This window comes from Oncorhynchus kisutch, linkage group LG8, assembly GCF_002021735.2.
Source record: "Oncorhynchus kisutch isolate 150728-3 linkage group LG8, Okis_V2, whole genome shotgun sequence".
NCBI classification, from domain to species: domain Eukaryota; kingdom Metazoa; phylum Chordata; class Actinopteri; order Salmoniformes; family Salmonidae; genus Oncorhynchus; species Oncorhynchus kisutch.
In genome coordinates this window covers 77,876,530-77,894,987 of record NC_034181.2, presented here as the reverse complement: position 1 = coordinate 77,894,987, position 18,458 = coordinate 77,876,530, and the positions used below count along the sequence as shown (strand labels likewise).

At 42.8% G+C, this 18,458-nt stretch overlaps 1 protein-coding gene across 1 annotated transcript in view; it reads right to left on the bottom strand.

Moving 5' to 3' along the window:
• LOC109881089 (FERM domain-containing protein 5) overlaps positions 1–10,083 on the bottom strand; it is a 122,291-nt gene extending 112,208 nt beyond the window's left edge. Inside the window, exon 1 of the mRNA XM_031831282.1 lies at positions 9,447–10,083. Coding sequence (XP_031687142.1) covers positions 9,447–9,548 — 102 coding nt within the window. The 5' untranslated portion in view covers positions 9,549–10,083. The remainder of the gene's footprint in view (positions 1–9,446) is intronic.
• Between the last annotated feature and the right edge of the window lie 8,375 nt (positions 10,084–18,458).

Below are 18,458 nucleotides of genomic sequence, written 5' to 3'. Positions count from 1 at the left end.
CTTTGGAATATGGGAAATTCTGACAAAATAACTGACTTAGAAACAGCAGGAAATGCTAACTTGTGGTGTATTCGAGGTTAAAAATGGAATCTAAAGTTTGGAATTTCCACTTAAAATGTCAGACTTAACGAAAAATGTATCAACCCCTACAAAAAATCTCAATTCATTCTAATCCACATAATAATTCACATTTCCTGTTGCTGCAGGATTATTTTCCGGCTGTAGCAAACTGGCTCAAATGAAGATCCTACATCTGTCTAGGTAGATGATCTGTCCAGACAAATCAATGAAGAGCTGCCTAGCTATTGCTCATTGCCAAATGAAGACGAGAAGGGACAGATGAAAGTGATAGATGTCTGAAGGAGGGAGAGAGACATCTGGAAGAAATTCATAACAACATTCGGCCACATTAATTTCTCAGTTTCACAGTTTCACAGACAGACATGCATTGGTTCTGTAATCCAGGAGACGAAACAGACTTCATAATCTCCTGCTTGATTCCCAGTACGACAAAGGCTGAGAATTACTTTTCAGCAATAACATTTAAACGGGTTAATGTAATGTGCAGGGAGCAGGATACACACGAGGCGGTGCATAAAAGCTGGGATATTGGATCATTAAACTGTTTTGATTACACTGATAGACCTCCGCTCAACTCAGCATGCACTCCTCAGTCAGATTCATTACTACTGCTCAGTTCAGTTAGCTTTGGTTCACGTGTGAACTTTTTGGCTTGGCATGACTCGACCACCTGTGTGTGGTGTGTATGTGCGTGTGGTGTGCGTTAGAGGTCGACCGATTACTCGGAATGGCCGATTAATTAGGGCCGATTTCAAGTTTTCATAACAATCGAACATCGGTATTTTTAGACACCGATTTGGCCAATTTTCTTATTTTTTACACCTTTATTTAATCTTTATTTAACTAGGCAAGTCAGTTAAGAACACATTCTTATTTTCAATGACGCCTAGGAACGGTGGGTTAACTGCCTTGTTCAGGGGCAGAACGACAGATTTTTACCTTGTCAGCTCGGGGGATTCAATCTTGCAACCTTACAGTTAACTAGTCCAACGCTCTAACCACCTGCCTCTCATTGCACTCCACGAGGAGGCTGCCTGTTACGCGAATGCAGTAAGCCAATATAAGTTGCTAGCTAGCATTAAACTTATCTTATAAAAACAATCAATCAATCTGCCCCTGAACAGGCAGTTAACCCACCATTCCTAGGACGTCATTGAAAATAAGAATTTGTTCTTAACTGACTTGCCTAGTTAAATAAAGGTAAAATAAATAAAAAATCAATCATAATCACTAGTTAACTACACATGGTTGATGATATTACTAGTTTTTCTAGCATGTCCTGCGTTGCATATAATCGATGCGGTGCGTATTGTTGCTCCAATGTGTACCTAACCATAAACATCAATGCCTTTCTTAAAATCAATACACATAAGTATATATTTTTAAACCTGCATATTTAGCTAAAATAAATCCAGGTTAGCAGGCAATATTAACCAGGTGAAATTGTGTCACTTCTCTTGCGCTCATGGCACGCAGAGTCAGTGTATATGCAACAGTTTGGGCCGCATGATTTTCCTGAATTTTACGTAATTATGACATAACATTGAAGGTTGTGCAATGTAACAGGAATATTTAGACTTATGGATGCCACCCGTTAGATAAAATACGGAACGGTTCCGTATTTCACTGAAAGAATAAACGTTTTGTTTTCGAAATTATAGTTTCCGGATTTGACCATATTAATGACCTAAGGCTCGTATTTCTGTGTGTTATTATATTATAATTAAGTCTATGATTTGATAGAGCAGTCTGACTGAGCGGTGGTAGACAGCAGCAGGCTCGTAAGCATTCATTCAAACAGCACTTTACTGCGTTTGCCAGCAGCTCTTCACAATGCGTAAAAGCACTTTACTTACCCAGTTGCGGCCCACTTCTTGGAGGCAGGCCACTCGATTTCGTCTATGCGTTATTTTGGCATCGAACATGTCACCCTCCCTAGGAGAGGGGGTGACCTTGATAATTTATTGTTAATACGAGAGGCTGCCTGGATCTTTAACTCAACGTAGACTTTGATCTGAAGCCATTCTTGTGATTATTGTGACTTTGCCATTGTAATTGTTTGTAAGCTTTTGTAGTCAAAAGAATTTATGATCGTATGCTATCCATTTGTTGTTTGTATGCTGTTCTTTGTATGCCATTTTAATATTTGATAATTAACCAATGATATTAGGCCACTCTTAGCCATGATTACACTGTGTCTTTTGACACTACATAAACGAGTCATCCCACAGTGTTTGTGATTATACCCTGATGAAGACAGCTTGGCTGTCGAAACGATGGTAATTTAATTTTTGCATCTGAGCTCCTAGAGTGTGCAGCTCTCTTTAATTTTCAAATATCAGACCGTATACCATGGGTATGACAAAACATGTATTTTTACTACTCTAATTAAGTTGGTAACCAGTAGATAATAGCAATAAGGCACCTCAGGGGTTTGTGATATATGGCCAATATACCACGGCTAAGGGCTGTGTCCTAGAACTCCACATTGCGTTGTGCATAAGAACAGTCCTTAGCCGGGGTATATTGGACATATACCACACCCCCCCGTGCCTTATTGCTTAATTATCTATGCCAAGATATTACATTTTACGTATCTTGTTTACATTATTCTCTATCTAATCTTTCTTGAGGGACGTTATTAATTTAAAGTAATTCATGATAAATCCATCTGTATCTCTTAATTTCTCTGGACAGATTGGGGCATCCTAATACTCCTCCATATAGGATGAATATGTACACTGAGAGAATATACTCTATACTGAGAGTGACTACAGCGGGAATCTTCATTGCACCTGTGCTGACTGTGGATCCTACAGGCACTGCTGCAGAGTCCTGAGCTATCCCAGTGACATCATCACTGGGTGAGGAGAGAGGGAGCATGCAGCGGTTGCAAAGTGAGCTAAAATATTATATTTTTGCTTTCTGCCTGCACCACAATGAAATGAAAAATCATTACTAGCAGCAACATGTCTGTTGCTATCGTGGTGTGTGCATCTGTGTTTGCATGTGGGCGTCTGTGTGTGTTTGTGTATGAACAGCCCCAAAAACATGTGTGCTGTGATGCCTGCAATCATAGCAGTCTGAGGTAGAGGTGAAACGCTCCATGAAATATTCACTCCTGGCACACATTTGTATTATTTATTGTTGTGGGTCGGCACAGCAACAGTAGAGCCGCTTGAACCCTAAACAGACAGTCAGAGACAGCTCCGTCATCACTGCCTCACTGCTGACGGAAGCAGCCTGTCAGTCCTCTCTGCAGGCAGGCACACTGTGGCTCGAATGTCTGTCTGACAGCGACTAGGTTCATATTCACTAAGCTACAGAGAAAGGTGTTTATCTATCAAGGTTTGTAAGCAACAGAACTGTGCTTATGTTCCAGTAAGCCTGAGCATTCTACTTTATAACCAGTAATGTGTGCTCTGGTATGTTCCTGATATTTAATAGGACATGACATGGTCTTAATGTGTATTGTCTGGTAATGACTTAGTATAATTCAAAACAACTAGTAACTAATTAATGACCCAAATAAACAAACTATTCATAGGCTATTAGTGTGTAACTGCAATTCTACCATGGACGTAAATACCATATCAAAATATTTCTGTGCTTCTTATCCGACCCTCTACAGGTCACCTGGGACTGGTGTGGTTAAAGGTCCACTTCTGGTGCTGCTGGCTAAATATGGAGGTGTAAGGTTTCATGCAACGCCTGCCTGAAGTTGGCACTCAACCAGAGTTGTTTTGTTCTTCCAAACTGCTATGGAGTATACCGTATCTTAACAGCTGTACAGCACTGCCTCCAGGAATGGGTTAGGGCACAGCAGCTCACATGCATGCAGCTTAACCAAGTATTAGAGAGATGCATGTTGGGTTTATCAGTTGTCATGGTGAGTAGTTAGTAAAATTAAAGGAGAAAACTCACCAGACCAATTGTCGGTCTGCACAGTACAGGGCTGCTCCTCCACCGTTCGCTTGCTGTCAGAGAGGTGGAATATAGGGACCACCCACTGTTGCGACTGACCATAATGACCATCATTTTCACCCGTTTCTACATGTAGAATCGCTTTGCACTTGGTTTGCAAATTACATCCACCACTCTGTACAGAGGTGGTAAGTAGTCTCGCCGGCAGACGCTCGACAATCCTACCGGTCTGTCCACGTCATAGTAGTAAAAAACAGCACCATTTCAAGCTGTCAGTGACAAGGATGCAAATGTTTAAATTCTGAAATTTGGCACCAGAGATTTTTTTTAAATTGCTGAAAGAGCAGCAATCAAAGGGACAAGCTGAAGCAGTCAGTGTCTGCATCCTAAACGGCACCCTATTCCCTATGAAGTGCAGTGCTTTTGACCATAGCCCCATAGAGCCCTGATCAAAAGTAGGGCACTAAATAGGGAATATGGTGACATTTGGGATGTATCCAGTGACATCATTAGAATCATGGTTATTACTGTCATGACTGCAAATCATCCTAATCTGAGAGAGCACCAAAGCCTTGGAGGATTTATCTCACTATTCCTCTACATTATGGATTAACCATGTTGTTGCAGGGTGCCTTCGAATCAAAGTGACATGCGTCGTGTAGATTCAGCTCTGTGGCGTCAGGACTGGTTCAAATAGTTTTTGTGAGCGTTTGCTTGAGTCTGTTTGCCTTTACTGTACCATTAGTTCTACTGCACCAGGCATATTCAACTAAGCACAGCTGAAGTATTTGAAAGACAACAAATACTATTTGAACTCAGGCCTGGTGGCGTAGAGTAGGCCTGTAGCTAGAGGGACTGATAAGCAGAGCTGTGGCTGTCTAAATCACATCTTCCTGCTATTCTAGGTTCTATTAAGCCTGAGCCAGCAGTTAGAAATACATATAAATAGGGGAACAACAATCCCAGTCTCAGGATTATCATGGGGTGAAATGATCCCACTTGGAACCCTCTCTCTCTCCTGTAATGTTCACTCTAGGTGGAATTTCAGTTTCAGGATTGATTTGGTATTGCATCTAGGAGAGATTATTTTGACTGGGAATGATTGGGGATTAACCACATGCAGTTTTAAGAAGTCCTTTTGGTAATAACATGTTTGTGTACAGTAACAAATGCACATATGACAGTCAAACTTTAACCAAAGTACAATTTATAAAGGCTTTATATAGCATACTTCATAAGCACAACATAAATGCTTCACAAAGAATCTATAAGTGTATGTCATACTCTATAAATGGTGGATAAACATACATAGTGCGTTGTGCCACATTTGGCAATTGACCACACAGTGGGAATGGGAATGTCAGTGTCAACCTTCATAAAGCATGATATACGCTTATAGATTATTTGTGAAGCATTTTTGCAGTGCTTACAAAGCCTTTATGTATGTTATTAAAAACCTTAAAGTCGTACTTCATTTAAAGTGGGACTCAACAACTAAATGTGCTGATATGATCAAAGACGAGTATTGTATAATAATGAAGAAAATGCTTCGATAATTGTAGATAATCTTTGTTTAGATCATCTCTGTTAAATTTCAACGGTCTGCTTGTATTTTGACAATAGGGACATACTTATGATCAAACTGTATGGTATAGGCATGAGAAGAAAGAAAAGCGAACTTGACATCTACAATAGGCTTTTCTATCTGAATGTCGGCTCCAAAAACAAAAACAAAGCTGCCAAGCCCTTTCCTGCAGTCTATGACCAAAAGCACCCTCTTTGGCCTCATGGGTGAAATGTTATTCATATTTTTCCTCATTTAATTATTATTAAAGATTATTTTTAAAAACCTGACCCGAAATCTGGTGTTTCTAACTCAAACTGTTTTGTTATATTTTCATCTTTTGTAATGTATATAAAGTGTAATATTGGGTAGCAAACTCAAAATGTAATACATTTCAACTCTATATCTGACATGGTACAGGTGTCTTGTTTTTTTAAAGCCCATAACCATGTGTGTGAAGTGTATACTTTTGTTTCAAAGTAGATGTGTTTAAGACTTACCTAGAATCACTCTGTGTGAGCCTGATTTAGCCCACTGCAGTAAAAGTTGAACAAACCCCAACATTACCAGGCAACACGCCAGGCAGTAAACAACATAACTTAACAACGCCCACTTAGACGAAAGCAGCGGAAGTCTATTTCAATAATGCATTTACAAGACAAAATCAGAACTCCATCCAAGTCCTGCATTAGACTTCCAGGGAACGGTGGTGATTTCATTAGTGCACCACAGAATGCAGCATCTTGATTGAGGCCTGTAGACTGTGGACGTCCCAAATGGCACCCTACTTTTGACCAGACTCCTATGCACCCTGGTCCAATATAGTGCACTACATAGGGTGCCATTTGGGACACCACCGACTCTGTGCCAGTGCCTCAGTCACCCATACTGATGAGGAGGAGAGGACTTCTCTGCTCTTCTGGATCAATAACGTTCTATGAACGACAGAGACATATTTAATTCAAGCTCCTGTCTAAAGTCATTAATAAATGTACTTGTTTCTGTTTTAAACTTGTATGAATTCCAGGTGAATTGAAGAGGGTAAAAGTAAGGAATACCAATGTGCCATAAGACTAGAAGAGCTTTGGGGAAAATACAGTACACTTCAAGACTTGGCTAGGAGTGATTCCAGTTTCCTTCATGGTGAGGAAGACCAAACACCATCAGAAGTTAAAATGTTCATCTTGCCACAAAGTCAGTGCATCTCAGAATCTTGAGTTCCCTCCTTTTTTTAAACGTTTATTTAATTACTCCAGTGGGTTAAATCAGGGGCACGCAGAGTGTTTCTTGGTAGTCTAAAACAAATCTATTTTGAAACACACACAGGCTTACAAAAAAGAAGATTCCTGTACCATTTCAGATCATTTTGAGTTTGCATCCAAATGTTACACATTGTTACACAATGTTACACACAGAAGGCAGAACTATCACAAAACTGTTTGACATATAAAACAGGATTTTCAGATGTTTTTAAACAATGTTGATTAATGAAATTATGACAAATATTAATAACATTCCACCCATGAGGCCAATAGATGGCACTTTGGCCATTTGACTGTAATCAGTATCATAAAGGGTTTGAATATGTTCCAAACCACCCTGTAACAATAGAGAGCAGAAGATCCAGAGATGCATTCAGAATAGAACCAGAGAGCACATTATAAGCTGAGTACGGCTGTGAGCAGTGCAGCCCTAAAGCGTTGAGGTACACAGACTAATAATGGCCAAATGCAGTATATAAAGAGCTGAAGCTCTCTTTCTCCCATACACTCTCTCACATGTTCTCTTCCAATGCACCTGTCTGTCTGTCTGTCTGTCTGTCTGTCTGTCTGTCTGTCTGTCTGTCTGTCTGTCTGTCTGTCTGTCTGTCTGTCTGTCTGTCTGTCTGTCTGTCTGTCTGTCTGTCTGTCTGTCTGTCTGTCTGTCTGTCTGTCTGTCTGTCTGTCTGTCTGTCTGTCTGTCTGTCTGTCTGTCTGTCTGTCTGTCTGTCTGTCTGTCTGTCTGTCTGTCTGTCTGTCTGTCTGTCTGTCTGTTCTGTCTGTCTGTCTGTCTGTCTGTCTGTCTGTCTGTCTGTCTGTCTGTCTGTCTGTCTGTCTGTCTGTCTGTCTGTCTGTCTGTCTGTCTGTCTGTCTGTCTGTCTGTCTGTCTGTCTGTCTGTCTGTCTGTCTGTCTGTCTGTCTGTCTGTCTGTCTGTCTGTCTGTCTGTCTGTCTGTCTGTCTGTCTGTCTGTCTGTCTGTCTGTCTGTCTGTCTGTCTGTCTGTCTGTCTGTCTGTCTGTCTGTCTGTCTGTCTGTCTGTCTGTCTGTCTGTCTGTCTGTCTGTCTGTCTGTCTGTCTGTCTGTCTGTCTGTCTGTCTGTCTGTCTGTCTGTCTGTCTGTCTGTCTGTCTGTCTGTCTGTCTGTCTGTCTGTCTGTCTGTCTGTCTGTCTGTCTGTCTGTCTGTCTGTCTGTCTGTCTGTCTGTCTGTCTGTCTGTCTGTCTGTCTGTCTGTCTGTCTGTCTGTCTGTCTGTCTGTCTGTCTGTCTGTCTGTCTGTCTGTCTGTCTGTCCTGCTGTCTGTCTGTCTGTCTGTCTGTCTGTCTGTCTGTCTGTCTGTCCCTGTCTGTCTGTCTGTCTGTCTGTCTGTCTGTCTGTCTGTCTGTCTGTCTGTTCTGTCTGTCTGTCTGTCTGTCTGTCTGTCTGTCTGTCTGTCTGTCTGTCTGTCTGTCTGTCTGTCTGTCTGTCCTGTCTGTCTGTCTGTCTGCTGTCTGTCTGTCTGTCTGTCTGTCTGTCTGTCTGTCTGTCTGTCTGTCTGTCTGTCTGTCTGTCTGTCTGTCTGTCTGTCTGTCTGTCTGTCTGTCTGTCTGTCTGTCTGTCTGTCTGTCTGTCTGTCTGTCTGTTGTCTGTCTGTCTGTCTGTCTGTCTGTCTGTCTGTCTGTCTGTCTGTCTATCCATCTACCTCCCCTTCCCTCTATCTGTGAGAGAATTGCAGATCATCAACAACAGTCTGAGAGTGATTCAAATGTGACTTGTGACAAGCCTTAAAATGTGTGTCCTGGAGATCTTGTGTTTCAATACTTTGTCTCTCTCTTAGAGCAGATGCAAGGGCCTGATCAGGCATGGATCAGCAAAAGGAAGGCCAGGGTCATTACAATACTCAGAAAGTCAGAGGTTCTGATACAAAGAACGCAAAAAATTGTCATGTTGATTGATTACAGATTGATTGCAGATGGCTGATTGATTGACTGACCTCTTCTGACCTCTTCTCTGATAAGGTATCAGCATTTGTTTACAGACTTTACATGGTTGGTGTTAAATCCTGCCATTTCCTTTCAATTCAGTGTTTCAGTCACATTGGAAAGTAGGCTATAGTTTTCCTTTGTTGTCAGATCCCAGAGATGTTGTGGATGGTGAAGGTCTCTACATATTGTCATTACTAATATGATGGTGAGGAGAACTGTCACATCTCTAAGCGTCCAGGTTAGGAGACACTGTTATTGATGCTGATTATCCCTCTTTACCTAGGCCAATACCAGTCTAAGACCAAGACAAACAAAGAACATATGAAAAGTGTCATAGATCAATAGATGATCCACAGATTATCAATATTGTAAGATGAACGATTCATGACAGTGCATTGCATTGAAGCAGTGCATTGAAGCCATGCTTCCAAAATTCAGCCAGCAGAATGACATCAAATACCCGATGAGATACATTAGATCTTTACACATTTAATACGCAATGCAGATTACGGTTTTCTCTATTTTCATCAAGCTGTCATGTGATGCGCACAAGTAGCAGATACTCAGGCGAAAGAGACATGACCCACAGTGGAGCAACCAACGGTGACAGCAACAGTATAAATATAATAGGTTCCCTGCTTGCTAAACAGGAACTGACCTGGATCGTGCAGGTGTACTCCGAGTCATCCAGCAGCCTCACGGTACAGTTGTATTCTCGTTCCAGATTCCTGATGCTGCCACTCATGAAACGGCTCAGCATCTTCTTGCTCTGTGTCTGTGAATGGGACCACAAAAAACTGCACACGGCATAGATGTAATGTCACATCAACAACGTCCCTCCTCTTTGGTCCAACACCTGGATAGCAGCAATGTCAATCTACAGCGGTGGTTGAGCATTGTATTTCCGGTAGCCCAGATGTGATTTCGCACTGAATGCTCAACGGCTGGGCAACCAAAGAATGTATACTGTATCACTCACTCAGTGTGATAAAATGTTAGCCTGCTGCTGAGGTCCAGTTAAACTGTTATCATACATCCAATCTCTTCATTGCTCTCTTCAGTCAAATGCTGCTGGGCGGGTCACGGACTAGTCTCTGAATGACGTGTCTGCGCGACAGTCAAAGCCGAGGAAATTGGCTACATTTCTGTGTGTAACCACAGGTTGGTTCTCCGCGGGAGCAATGTGACGAATAGTCATTTCGAATCTCCCACGTTTCCATCAGAATGCAGGGCCATGCCCATCAGCTGAAATAATGCCAGTCAGCCTACACCACCAAGGATACGAATAGCCAGCAAAGACTGCTCGACCTGTTTCGATGAGCTGCTCAGTACAAGAGCTGTTTACATTGTATTTCAAATCGCACCGTATGCAAATGAGTGCATGACGCGCTCGAGGAGAGCCGCTGGAAAGGAGGTTGGGGAGCGAGAGGTGTTAATCGTAGACTGTTTCATAATACAGAGAATACAATAGTCATATTTTTCTATATTCAACCTTTGAAATAACCCAGGGAATATGCAATGTTAATTGCCAACAGTAACCACTGAGGTAAGGGAAAACAATGATAATGTAACTTATTATAGCCTAATATGCCTATAATTGATCGCATCTGGGGAGTCTATAATGTATTTTATAGACTAGGCCTACTATTAGGATTGTCTGGTTATGCAATGGGCTGTTGGCTCCCTCAGGTGGTGTGTAATTTCTAGTGCAGTCTGCTCTTGGTAGTCTTGAGCAGGTGGGCCACTAGACCACGAGGAGAAGCCGCTGGAAATGGTTGACGTAACCTGTACCTGTCCTACCTGCTTTACCGTTATCTCAGTGTGCGCTTATAATAAGTAGAGGGGTGGATTGGATCGCAGATTTTTTTAAATCGATTGATTATTGGGATTAAGACAGAATAGGCTATCGACACATGTGGAATGCATGTAGCTGTAGGAGATGAATATATTAGGCTAAACAAAAGCCCCATGAGTATTTGGAAGCCCTCTCAATGATATAACTTATCAATTAGGCCTATCATTAATGAAAGACTCATGTTTCAACCAAGTTTTGTTTAACCCGTAAGAGTCTAAACCCTGTCTATGTTCTACTAAGCTATATGGAATTGTTTTAAGAAGGTCATACCAAGGATCATTTTGCTATGTGGTTTTGAATTTTAAGACCCATTGAAGTATAAAAAATATATATACACATTATTTGATGAAACATTTTACTTGGCCTTACTGCTATTAGCCCACACAAACGCAATGAATAACAGATTCACGACATGGAACAACACATAGTCCCCCCCAAAAAAATCAAAAGGACGTTTGTTCTGAAGTGTCTGTCCTACATCTGAGAGATATAAGAAAGATCAGGAAACATTTGTTATTTTTGTTGACATATATTTGACCCCTTATTTTTGGCACTTAACAGTCTAACGCCGGCAGCGTAAAAAACAGTACGCAGCATCATCTGGATATGTGTGCCACAACATTTCAATATTCACCTTCTGCTACCATTTCTGTCAAGCCGTCTACACATACAGTTTAATGCATATGTTGGATAAATCCAACAAATGCACCACACAGAATGCACTGCAACTACCTCTGCAACACAATGCTGCAAGGCAAACACAGCATTCCATTGGAAATGAATGTACTTCTGGTGTACCAAAATGCAAGGACAGCTGTCGGTGTGATCAAGGAGTGAGCCCTGTCTAAGCTGGGGGGGGGGGGGGGGGGTTACTAACCTATATGGAATTGTTTTAAGATAGTCATACCATGGATCATTTTGCTATTTGATTTAAAATTTTAAGACCCCTTGAAGTATAAAAATATATATATAAAAAAAATGTGTAGTGGGTAAGCTAATCCTAGGTCTTTGCTAATGCTAACTTCTGGAATGGGCCTATGGTGCTGTTAAAATTCTGTGTTCAACATTACATGAGTGGGCAAATACTTTTTAACAAAACGAGAAAACACATTTACCAATCATCATTCATGGACATGACAGCATGCTAGTATCACCGGTCTGTGATAGCATGCGGCAGTGGATTGGTTCATGGCACTGCAGAATGGGTGTGGTCACAAACATAAATGTGACCCTGAGTGAGGTGGTGTGTCTGGGTGTTGTTCAGCTGTCCTTCCACAGGGTCACGTCTTCTTCCTGTGTCTCCTTCTGTCCTTGGGAGTCAACACTGTCTGGGTGTGAATAACCAAGAGATGATGTCATAGATTCAGCAGCCCAGGACAGTCTTACAAATCCAAGCCCAGTTTCCACAGTGACCAGACCCCAGGCTGTCAAACATCAAAACAACCCTACCGGCTGGCTGGGGGGTAAGGAGCGAGAACAGGACTTGGCATCATGCTACCTGAGAGGGGTAAACAGCACTCCAATATAGCCTATATATAGTGCACTACATTTGACCAGAGGTCAGAAGTGGTGCATTACATAGGGAATAGAGTACTATTTAGGACATACCACAGTTCAGCCAGCCAATCACTCTGGCACAAGACGTCATGTCAACACCTAGCCGCTCCAATTAGCTTGGATCTTAACCCTCATGCGTCCAATCGAAAAGGAACACCATGTTCCAATGTTCCATAGTTCCGATACCCTAAATGTGATATGTTATATTTTAATCTTAGCCGATATGTATCCCGGTGGAAGCCATTTGAAGCTGGACACACTACTGTATATCTTACATAGCTTTGTGATCTCAATCACACACACACACTGTTTATGAAAGCAGTCTGAAAAGTCAGTGGAGTTTAATGTTCTGCTTTCAAACAGTAATTAAATGTTGGCCCACCTGGGTGCATGTGAAGATGTCTATAGGAGTGATAACACAGAAGTTTCATAGTCGTGGCCACACGCAGTCTACTTCCTGCTTGGTTGCTAGTGGACCACTAGAGGGAAGTAGTGAAGTGTTCAGTACTGCGTAAACTCAGGCACCTACTGTAAGCAGGGTATTTGTACTCTTTACAGGCAAGAGCACCTGATTGAATTGAAATGATTAAATTGCTAAACTGTACAGAGAAGTGTAGTTGTATCCAATGAGATATTGACTTGAGTGACTACTCAGTGCTGAGGCATATTGTAGTAGGCCTACATCTGAAGGGGCTCTGGTTGTGTTTAGCTGATGTTGAAACTGCTGAGGCCTAGAGACGACATAGGAAACCATGATGATAAATGTATTAATTTGATCATAATTAGGGGATCAGTTATCCTCTATCCTGTATAGCTGACAGGCAGATAAGCATTATAACTTCTACCATTTATAAATAAATCTTGTATCACAGCTGTAGAGTAAATCAAGTTACCTGGTTCTACAAGACCTTGTAACAGAGTGGGAGGAAGCTGGGTGAAAAGTTCAAGGCCATGAGGCGTTAAAGGTCACTATTTACGCTTGTGGATTGGGATATGTTCCGCATTGCGTCCAACAACAACATTGCCGAATATGCTGATTCGGTGAGCGAGTTTATTAGAAAGTGCATCAGCGATGTTATACCCACAGCAAAGATTAAAACATTCCCTAACCAGAAACCGTGGATTGATGGCAGCATTGGCTCGAAACTGAAGCGTGAACCACTGCTTTTAACCAGGGCAAGGTTACCGGAAACATGACCGAATACAAACAGTGTAGCTATTCCCTCCACAAGGCAATCAAACAAGCTAAGCATCAGTATAGAGACAAAGTGGAGTTGCAATTCAACGGCTCAGACACAAGAGGTATGTGGCAGGGTCTACAGTCAATCAAGGATTACAAAAAGAAAACCAGCCCCGTCGCGGATCAGGATGTCTTGCTCCCAGACAGTCTAAACTTCTTTGCTCACTTTGAGGACAATACAGTGCCACTGACACAGCCCGCTACCAAAACCTGCGGACTCTCCTTCACTGCAGCCAAAGTGAGTAAAACATTTAAACGTGTTAACCCTCGCAAGGCTGCAGGCCCAGACGGCATCCCCAGCCGCGTCCGAAAGAGCATGCGCAGACCAGCTGGCTGGTGTGTTTACGGACATATTCAATCAATCCTTATCCCAGTCTGCTGTTCCCACATGCTTCAAGAGGGCCACCATTGTTCCTGTTCCCAAGAAAGCTAAGGTAGCTGAGCTAAACGACTACCGCCCCGTAGCTCTCACTTCCGTCATCATGAAGTGCTTTGAGAGACTAGTCAAGGACCATATCACCTCCACCCTACCTGACACCCTAGACACACTCCAATTTGCCTACCGCCCCAATAGGTCCACAGGCGACGCAATCGCAACCACACTGCACACTGCCCTAACCCATCTGGACAAGAGGAATACCTATGTGAGAATGCTGTTCATCGACTACAGCTCAGCATTTAACACCATAGTACCCTCCAAACTCGTCATCAAGCTCGAGACCCTGGATCTCGACCACGCCCTGTGCAACTGAATACTGGACTTCCTGACGGGCCGCCCCCAGGTGGTGAGGGTACGTAGCAACATCTCCACCCCGCTGATCCTCAACACTGGGGCCCCACAAGGGTGCGTTCTGAGCCATCTCCTGTACTCCCTGTTCACCCACAACTGCGTGGCCATGCACGCCTCCAACTCAATCATCAAGTTTGCGGACGACACTACAGTGGTAGGCTTGATTACCAACAACGACGAGACGGCCTACAGGGAGGAGGTGAGGGCCCTCGAAGTGTGGTGTCCGGAAAATAACCTCACACTCAACTTCAACAAAACAAAGGAGATGATTGTGGACTTCAGGAAACAGCAGAGGGAGCACCCCCCTATCCACATCGACGGGACAGTAGTGGAGAGGGTAGTGAGTTTTAAGTTCCTCGGCGTACACATCACGGACAAACTGAATTGGTCCAGCCACACAGACAGCGTTGTGAAGAAGGCGCAGCAGCGCTTCTTCAACCTCAGGAGGCTGAAGAAATTCAGCTTGTCACCAAAAGCACTCACAAACTGCTACAGATGCACAATCGAGAGCATCCTGTCGGGCTGTATCACCGCCTGGTACGGCAACTGCTCCGCCCACAACCATCTCATATGTATATACAGTGCCTTGCGAAAGTATTCGGCCCCCTTGAACTTTGCGACCTTTTGCCACATTTCAGGCTTCAAACATAAAGATATAAAACTGTATTTTTTTTGTGAAGAATCAACAACAAGTGGGACACAATCATGAAGTGGAACGACATTTATTGGATATTTCAAACTTTTTTAACAAATCAAAAACTGAAAAATTGGGCGTGCAAAATTATTCAGCCCCTTTACTTTCAGTGCAGCAAACTCTCTCCAGAAGTTCAGAGAGGATCTCTGAATGATCCAATGTTGACCTAAATGACTAATGATGATAAATACAATCCACCTGTGTGTAATCAAGTCTCCGTATAAATGCACCTGCACTGTGATAGTCTCAGAGGTCCGTTAAAAGCGCAGAGAGCATCATGAAGAACAAGGAACACACCAGGCAGGTCCGAGATACTGTTGTGAAGAAGTTTAAAGCCGGATTTGGATACAAAAAGATTTCCCAAGCTTTAAACATCACAAGGAGCACTGTGCAAGCGATAATATTGAAATGGAAGGAGTATCAGACCACTGCAAATCTACCAAGACCTGGCCGCCCCTCTAAACTTTCAGCTCATACAAGGAGAAGACTGATCAGAGATGCAGCCAAGAGGCCCATGATCACTCTGGATGAACTGCAGCTGAGGTGGGAGACTCTGTCCATAGGACAACAATCAGTCGTATATTGCACAAATCTGGCCTTTATGGAAGTGTGGCAAGAAGAAAGCCATTTCTTAAAGATATCCATAACAAGTGTTGTTTAAAGTTTGCCACAAGCCACCTGGGAGACACACATGTGGAAGAAGGTGCTCTGGTCAGATGAAACCAAAATGGAACTTTTTGGCAACAATGCAAAACGTTATGTTTGGCATAAAAGCAACACAGCTCATCACCCTGAACACACCATCCCCACTGTCAAACATGGTGGTGGCAGCATCAGGGCGTGAAAAAGAGAGACTGGAAAAAACAGGAGCTGAGACACAAAAACACTGGTTGATTTGACAAACAAGACAAACTGGCAACAGACAAACAGAACACCGTATAAATATACAGGGGATAATGGGAAGATGGGCGACACCTGGAGGAGGGTGGAGACAATCACAAGGACAGGTGAAACAGATCAGGGTGTGACAGCTACTTTAGACGTCAACTATACCAAAGATGTATCCAAGGCAGCCTCTGTGAGGTCAAAGAGGATATCAACCACATTTGACATAATCTGAGACCCTTGTACGATCTGTAATTCTCTCTTTCCACACATCTTGTAGAAAATCCCTTCCATTACGTCATAGGCCAGGTGTTTCAGGGTCATGTGACATGACCTCGTGGTCTATTGATCCCAGCAGCATAGCAGCATACACACCCCTCTAAGAATGTACAGCAAGGCCTCCCTCTTTGTCCCTACCATGGCTTCTGATTGAGGGCTGTGAGCCAGCTGCTGTGTGTGTGTGTGTGTGTGTGTGTGTGTGTGTGTGTGTGTGTGTGTGTGTGTGTGTGTGTGTGTGTGTGTGTGTGTGTGTGTGTGTGTGTGTGTGTGTGTGTGTGTGTGTGTGTGTGTGTGTGTGTGTGTGTGTGTGTGTGTGTGTCCAGTCCAGTCCAGTCCAGTTCATGTACGTCCGTCATCACAGGGTGGTGGTGGGAGCCAGCAAAAGAGTGGAATAATTCCGCTTGATAATAAGCAGAGACACACTGCATCAGCTTTCCATGTCTGCAACTTACTGAGACATACTGCACCAACCTGCTATGTAAAAGACAGGGCCTGGAACTTACTGAAACACGACAATGGAAATGTAAAAAAGTGTCATTTAAAATAGCAGCACAGGAGGCATGTACAGTGGGGAGAACAAGTATTTTATACACTGCCGATTTTGCAGGTTTTCCTACTTACAAAGCATGTAGAGGTCTGTCATTTTTTATCATAGGTACACTTCAACTGTGATGGACGGAATCTAAAAATAAAAAAAAATCCAGAAAATCACATTGTATGATTTTTAAGTCATTCATTTGCATTTTATTGGATGACATAAGTATTTGATACATCAGAAAAGCAGAACTTAATATTTGGTAGAGAAACCTTTGTTTGCAATTAGAGAGATCAGAGAGCTGTGTGTTTCGGGTCGTTGTCATGCTGGAAGACCCAGCCACGACCCATCTTCAACGCGCTTACTGAGGGAAGGAGGTTGTTGGCCAAGATCTCGAGATACATGGCCCCATCCATCCTCCCCTCAATACGGTGCAGTCGTCCTGTCCCCTTTGCAGAAAAGCATTACCAAAGAATGATATTTCCACCTAAGTGCTTCACGGTTGGGATGGTGTTCTTGGGGTTGTACTCATCATTCTTCTTCCTCCAAACACGGTGAGTGGAGTTTAGACCAAAAAGCTCTATTTTTGTCTCTTCAGACCACATGACCTTCTCCCATTCCTCCTCTGGATCATCCAGATGGTCATTGGCAAACTTCAGACGGGCGTGGACATGCGCTGGCTTGAGCAGGGGTACCTTGCGTGTGCGCTGCAGGATCTTAATCCATGATGACGTAGTGTGTTACTAATGGTTTTCTTTGAGACAGTGGTCCCAGCTCTCTTCAGGTCATTGACCAGGTCCTGCCGTGTAGTTCTGGGCTGATCCCTCACCTTCCTCATGATCATTGATGCCCCACGAGGTGAGATCTTGCATGGAGCCCCAGGTCGAGGGTGATTGACCGTCATCTTGAACTTCTTACATTTTCTAATAATTGCACCAACAGTTGTTGCCTTCTCACCAAGCTGCTTGCCAATTGTCCTGTAGCCCATCCCAGCCTTGTGCAGGTCTACAATTTTATCCCTGATGTCCTTACACAGCTCTCTGGTCTTGGCCATTGTGGAGAGGTTGGAGTCTGTTTGATTGAGTGTGTGGACAGGTGTCTTTTATACAGGTAACGAGTTCAAACAGGTGCAGTTAATACAGGTAATGAGTGGAGAACAGGAGGGCTTCTTAAAGAAAAAGTAACAGGTCTGTGAGAGCCGGAATTCTTACTGGTTGGTAGGTGATCAAATACTTATGTCATGCAATAAAATGCAAATTAATTACTTAAAAATCATACAATGTGATTTTCTGGATTTTTGTTTTAGATTCCGTCTCTCACAGTTGAAGTGTACCTATGATAAACATTACAGACCTCTACATGCTTTGTAAGTAGGAAAACCTGCAAAATCGGCAGTGTATCAAACTTGTTCTTCCCACTGTATGTATAATCTGATGACTGTCTATGCAGAGTAACATGGGAGGAATTTTGATTGGTATCTTTGAACTTGATTTATGTGTCACTCACTCAAAAATGTGGGAATTCATAGTGATAGTGCCAGTTACGTTCCCTAATCCCTAGTGCACTGAGATGCATGTTGAGTTGTCGGTATGCTGGAGAGAATGCAAGTTAAGGTGAAAAGTGTAATATACTTCTTTAGAGTTATTTTGATTATGTTTTGAATTTGTTGTCCATTCATTGACTAACTAATGACCTAGAGCTACACAAATGAGGCATCATGCACCACATTTTTGGAGGGGACACTGGTGGCCAAATGTGATTTTTTTGTTGTACATTTTGCACAAAATGTACGATATTGTGTGTATTTTCATTGTGCTCTGTCAGTTAGATGAGCA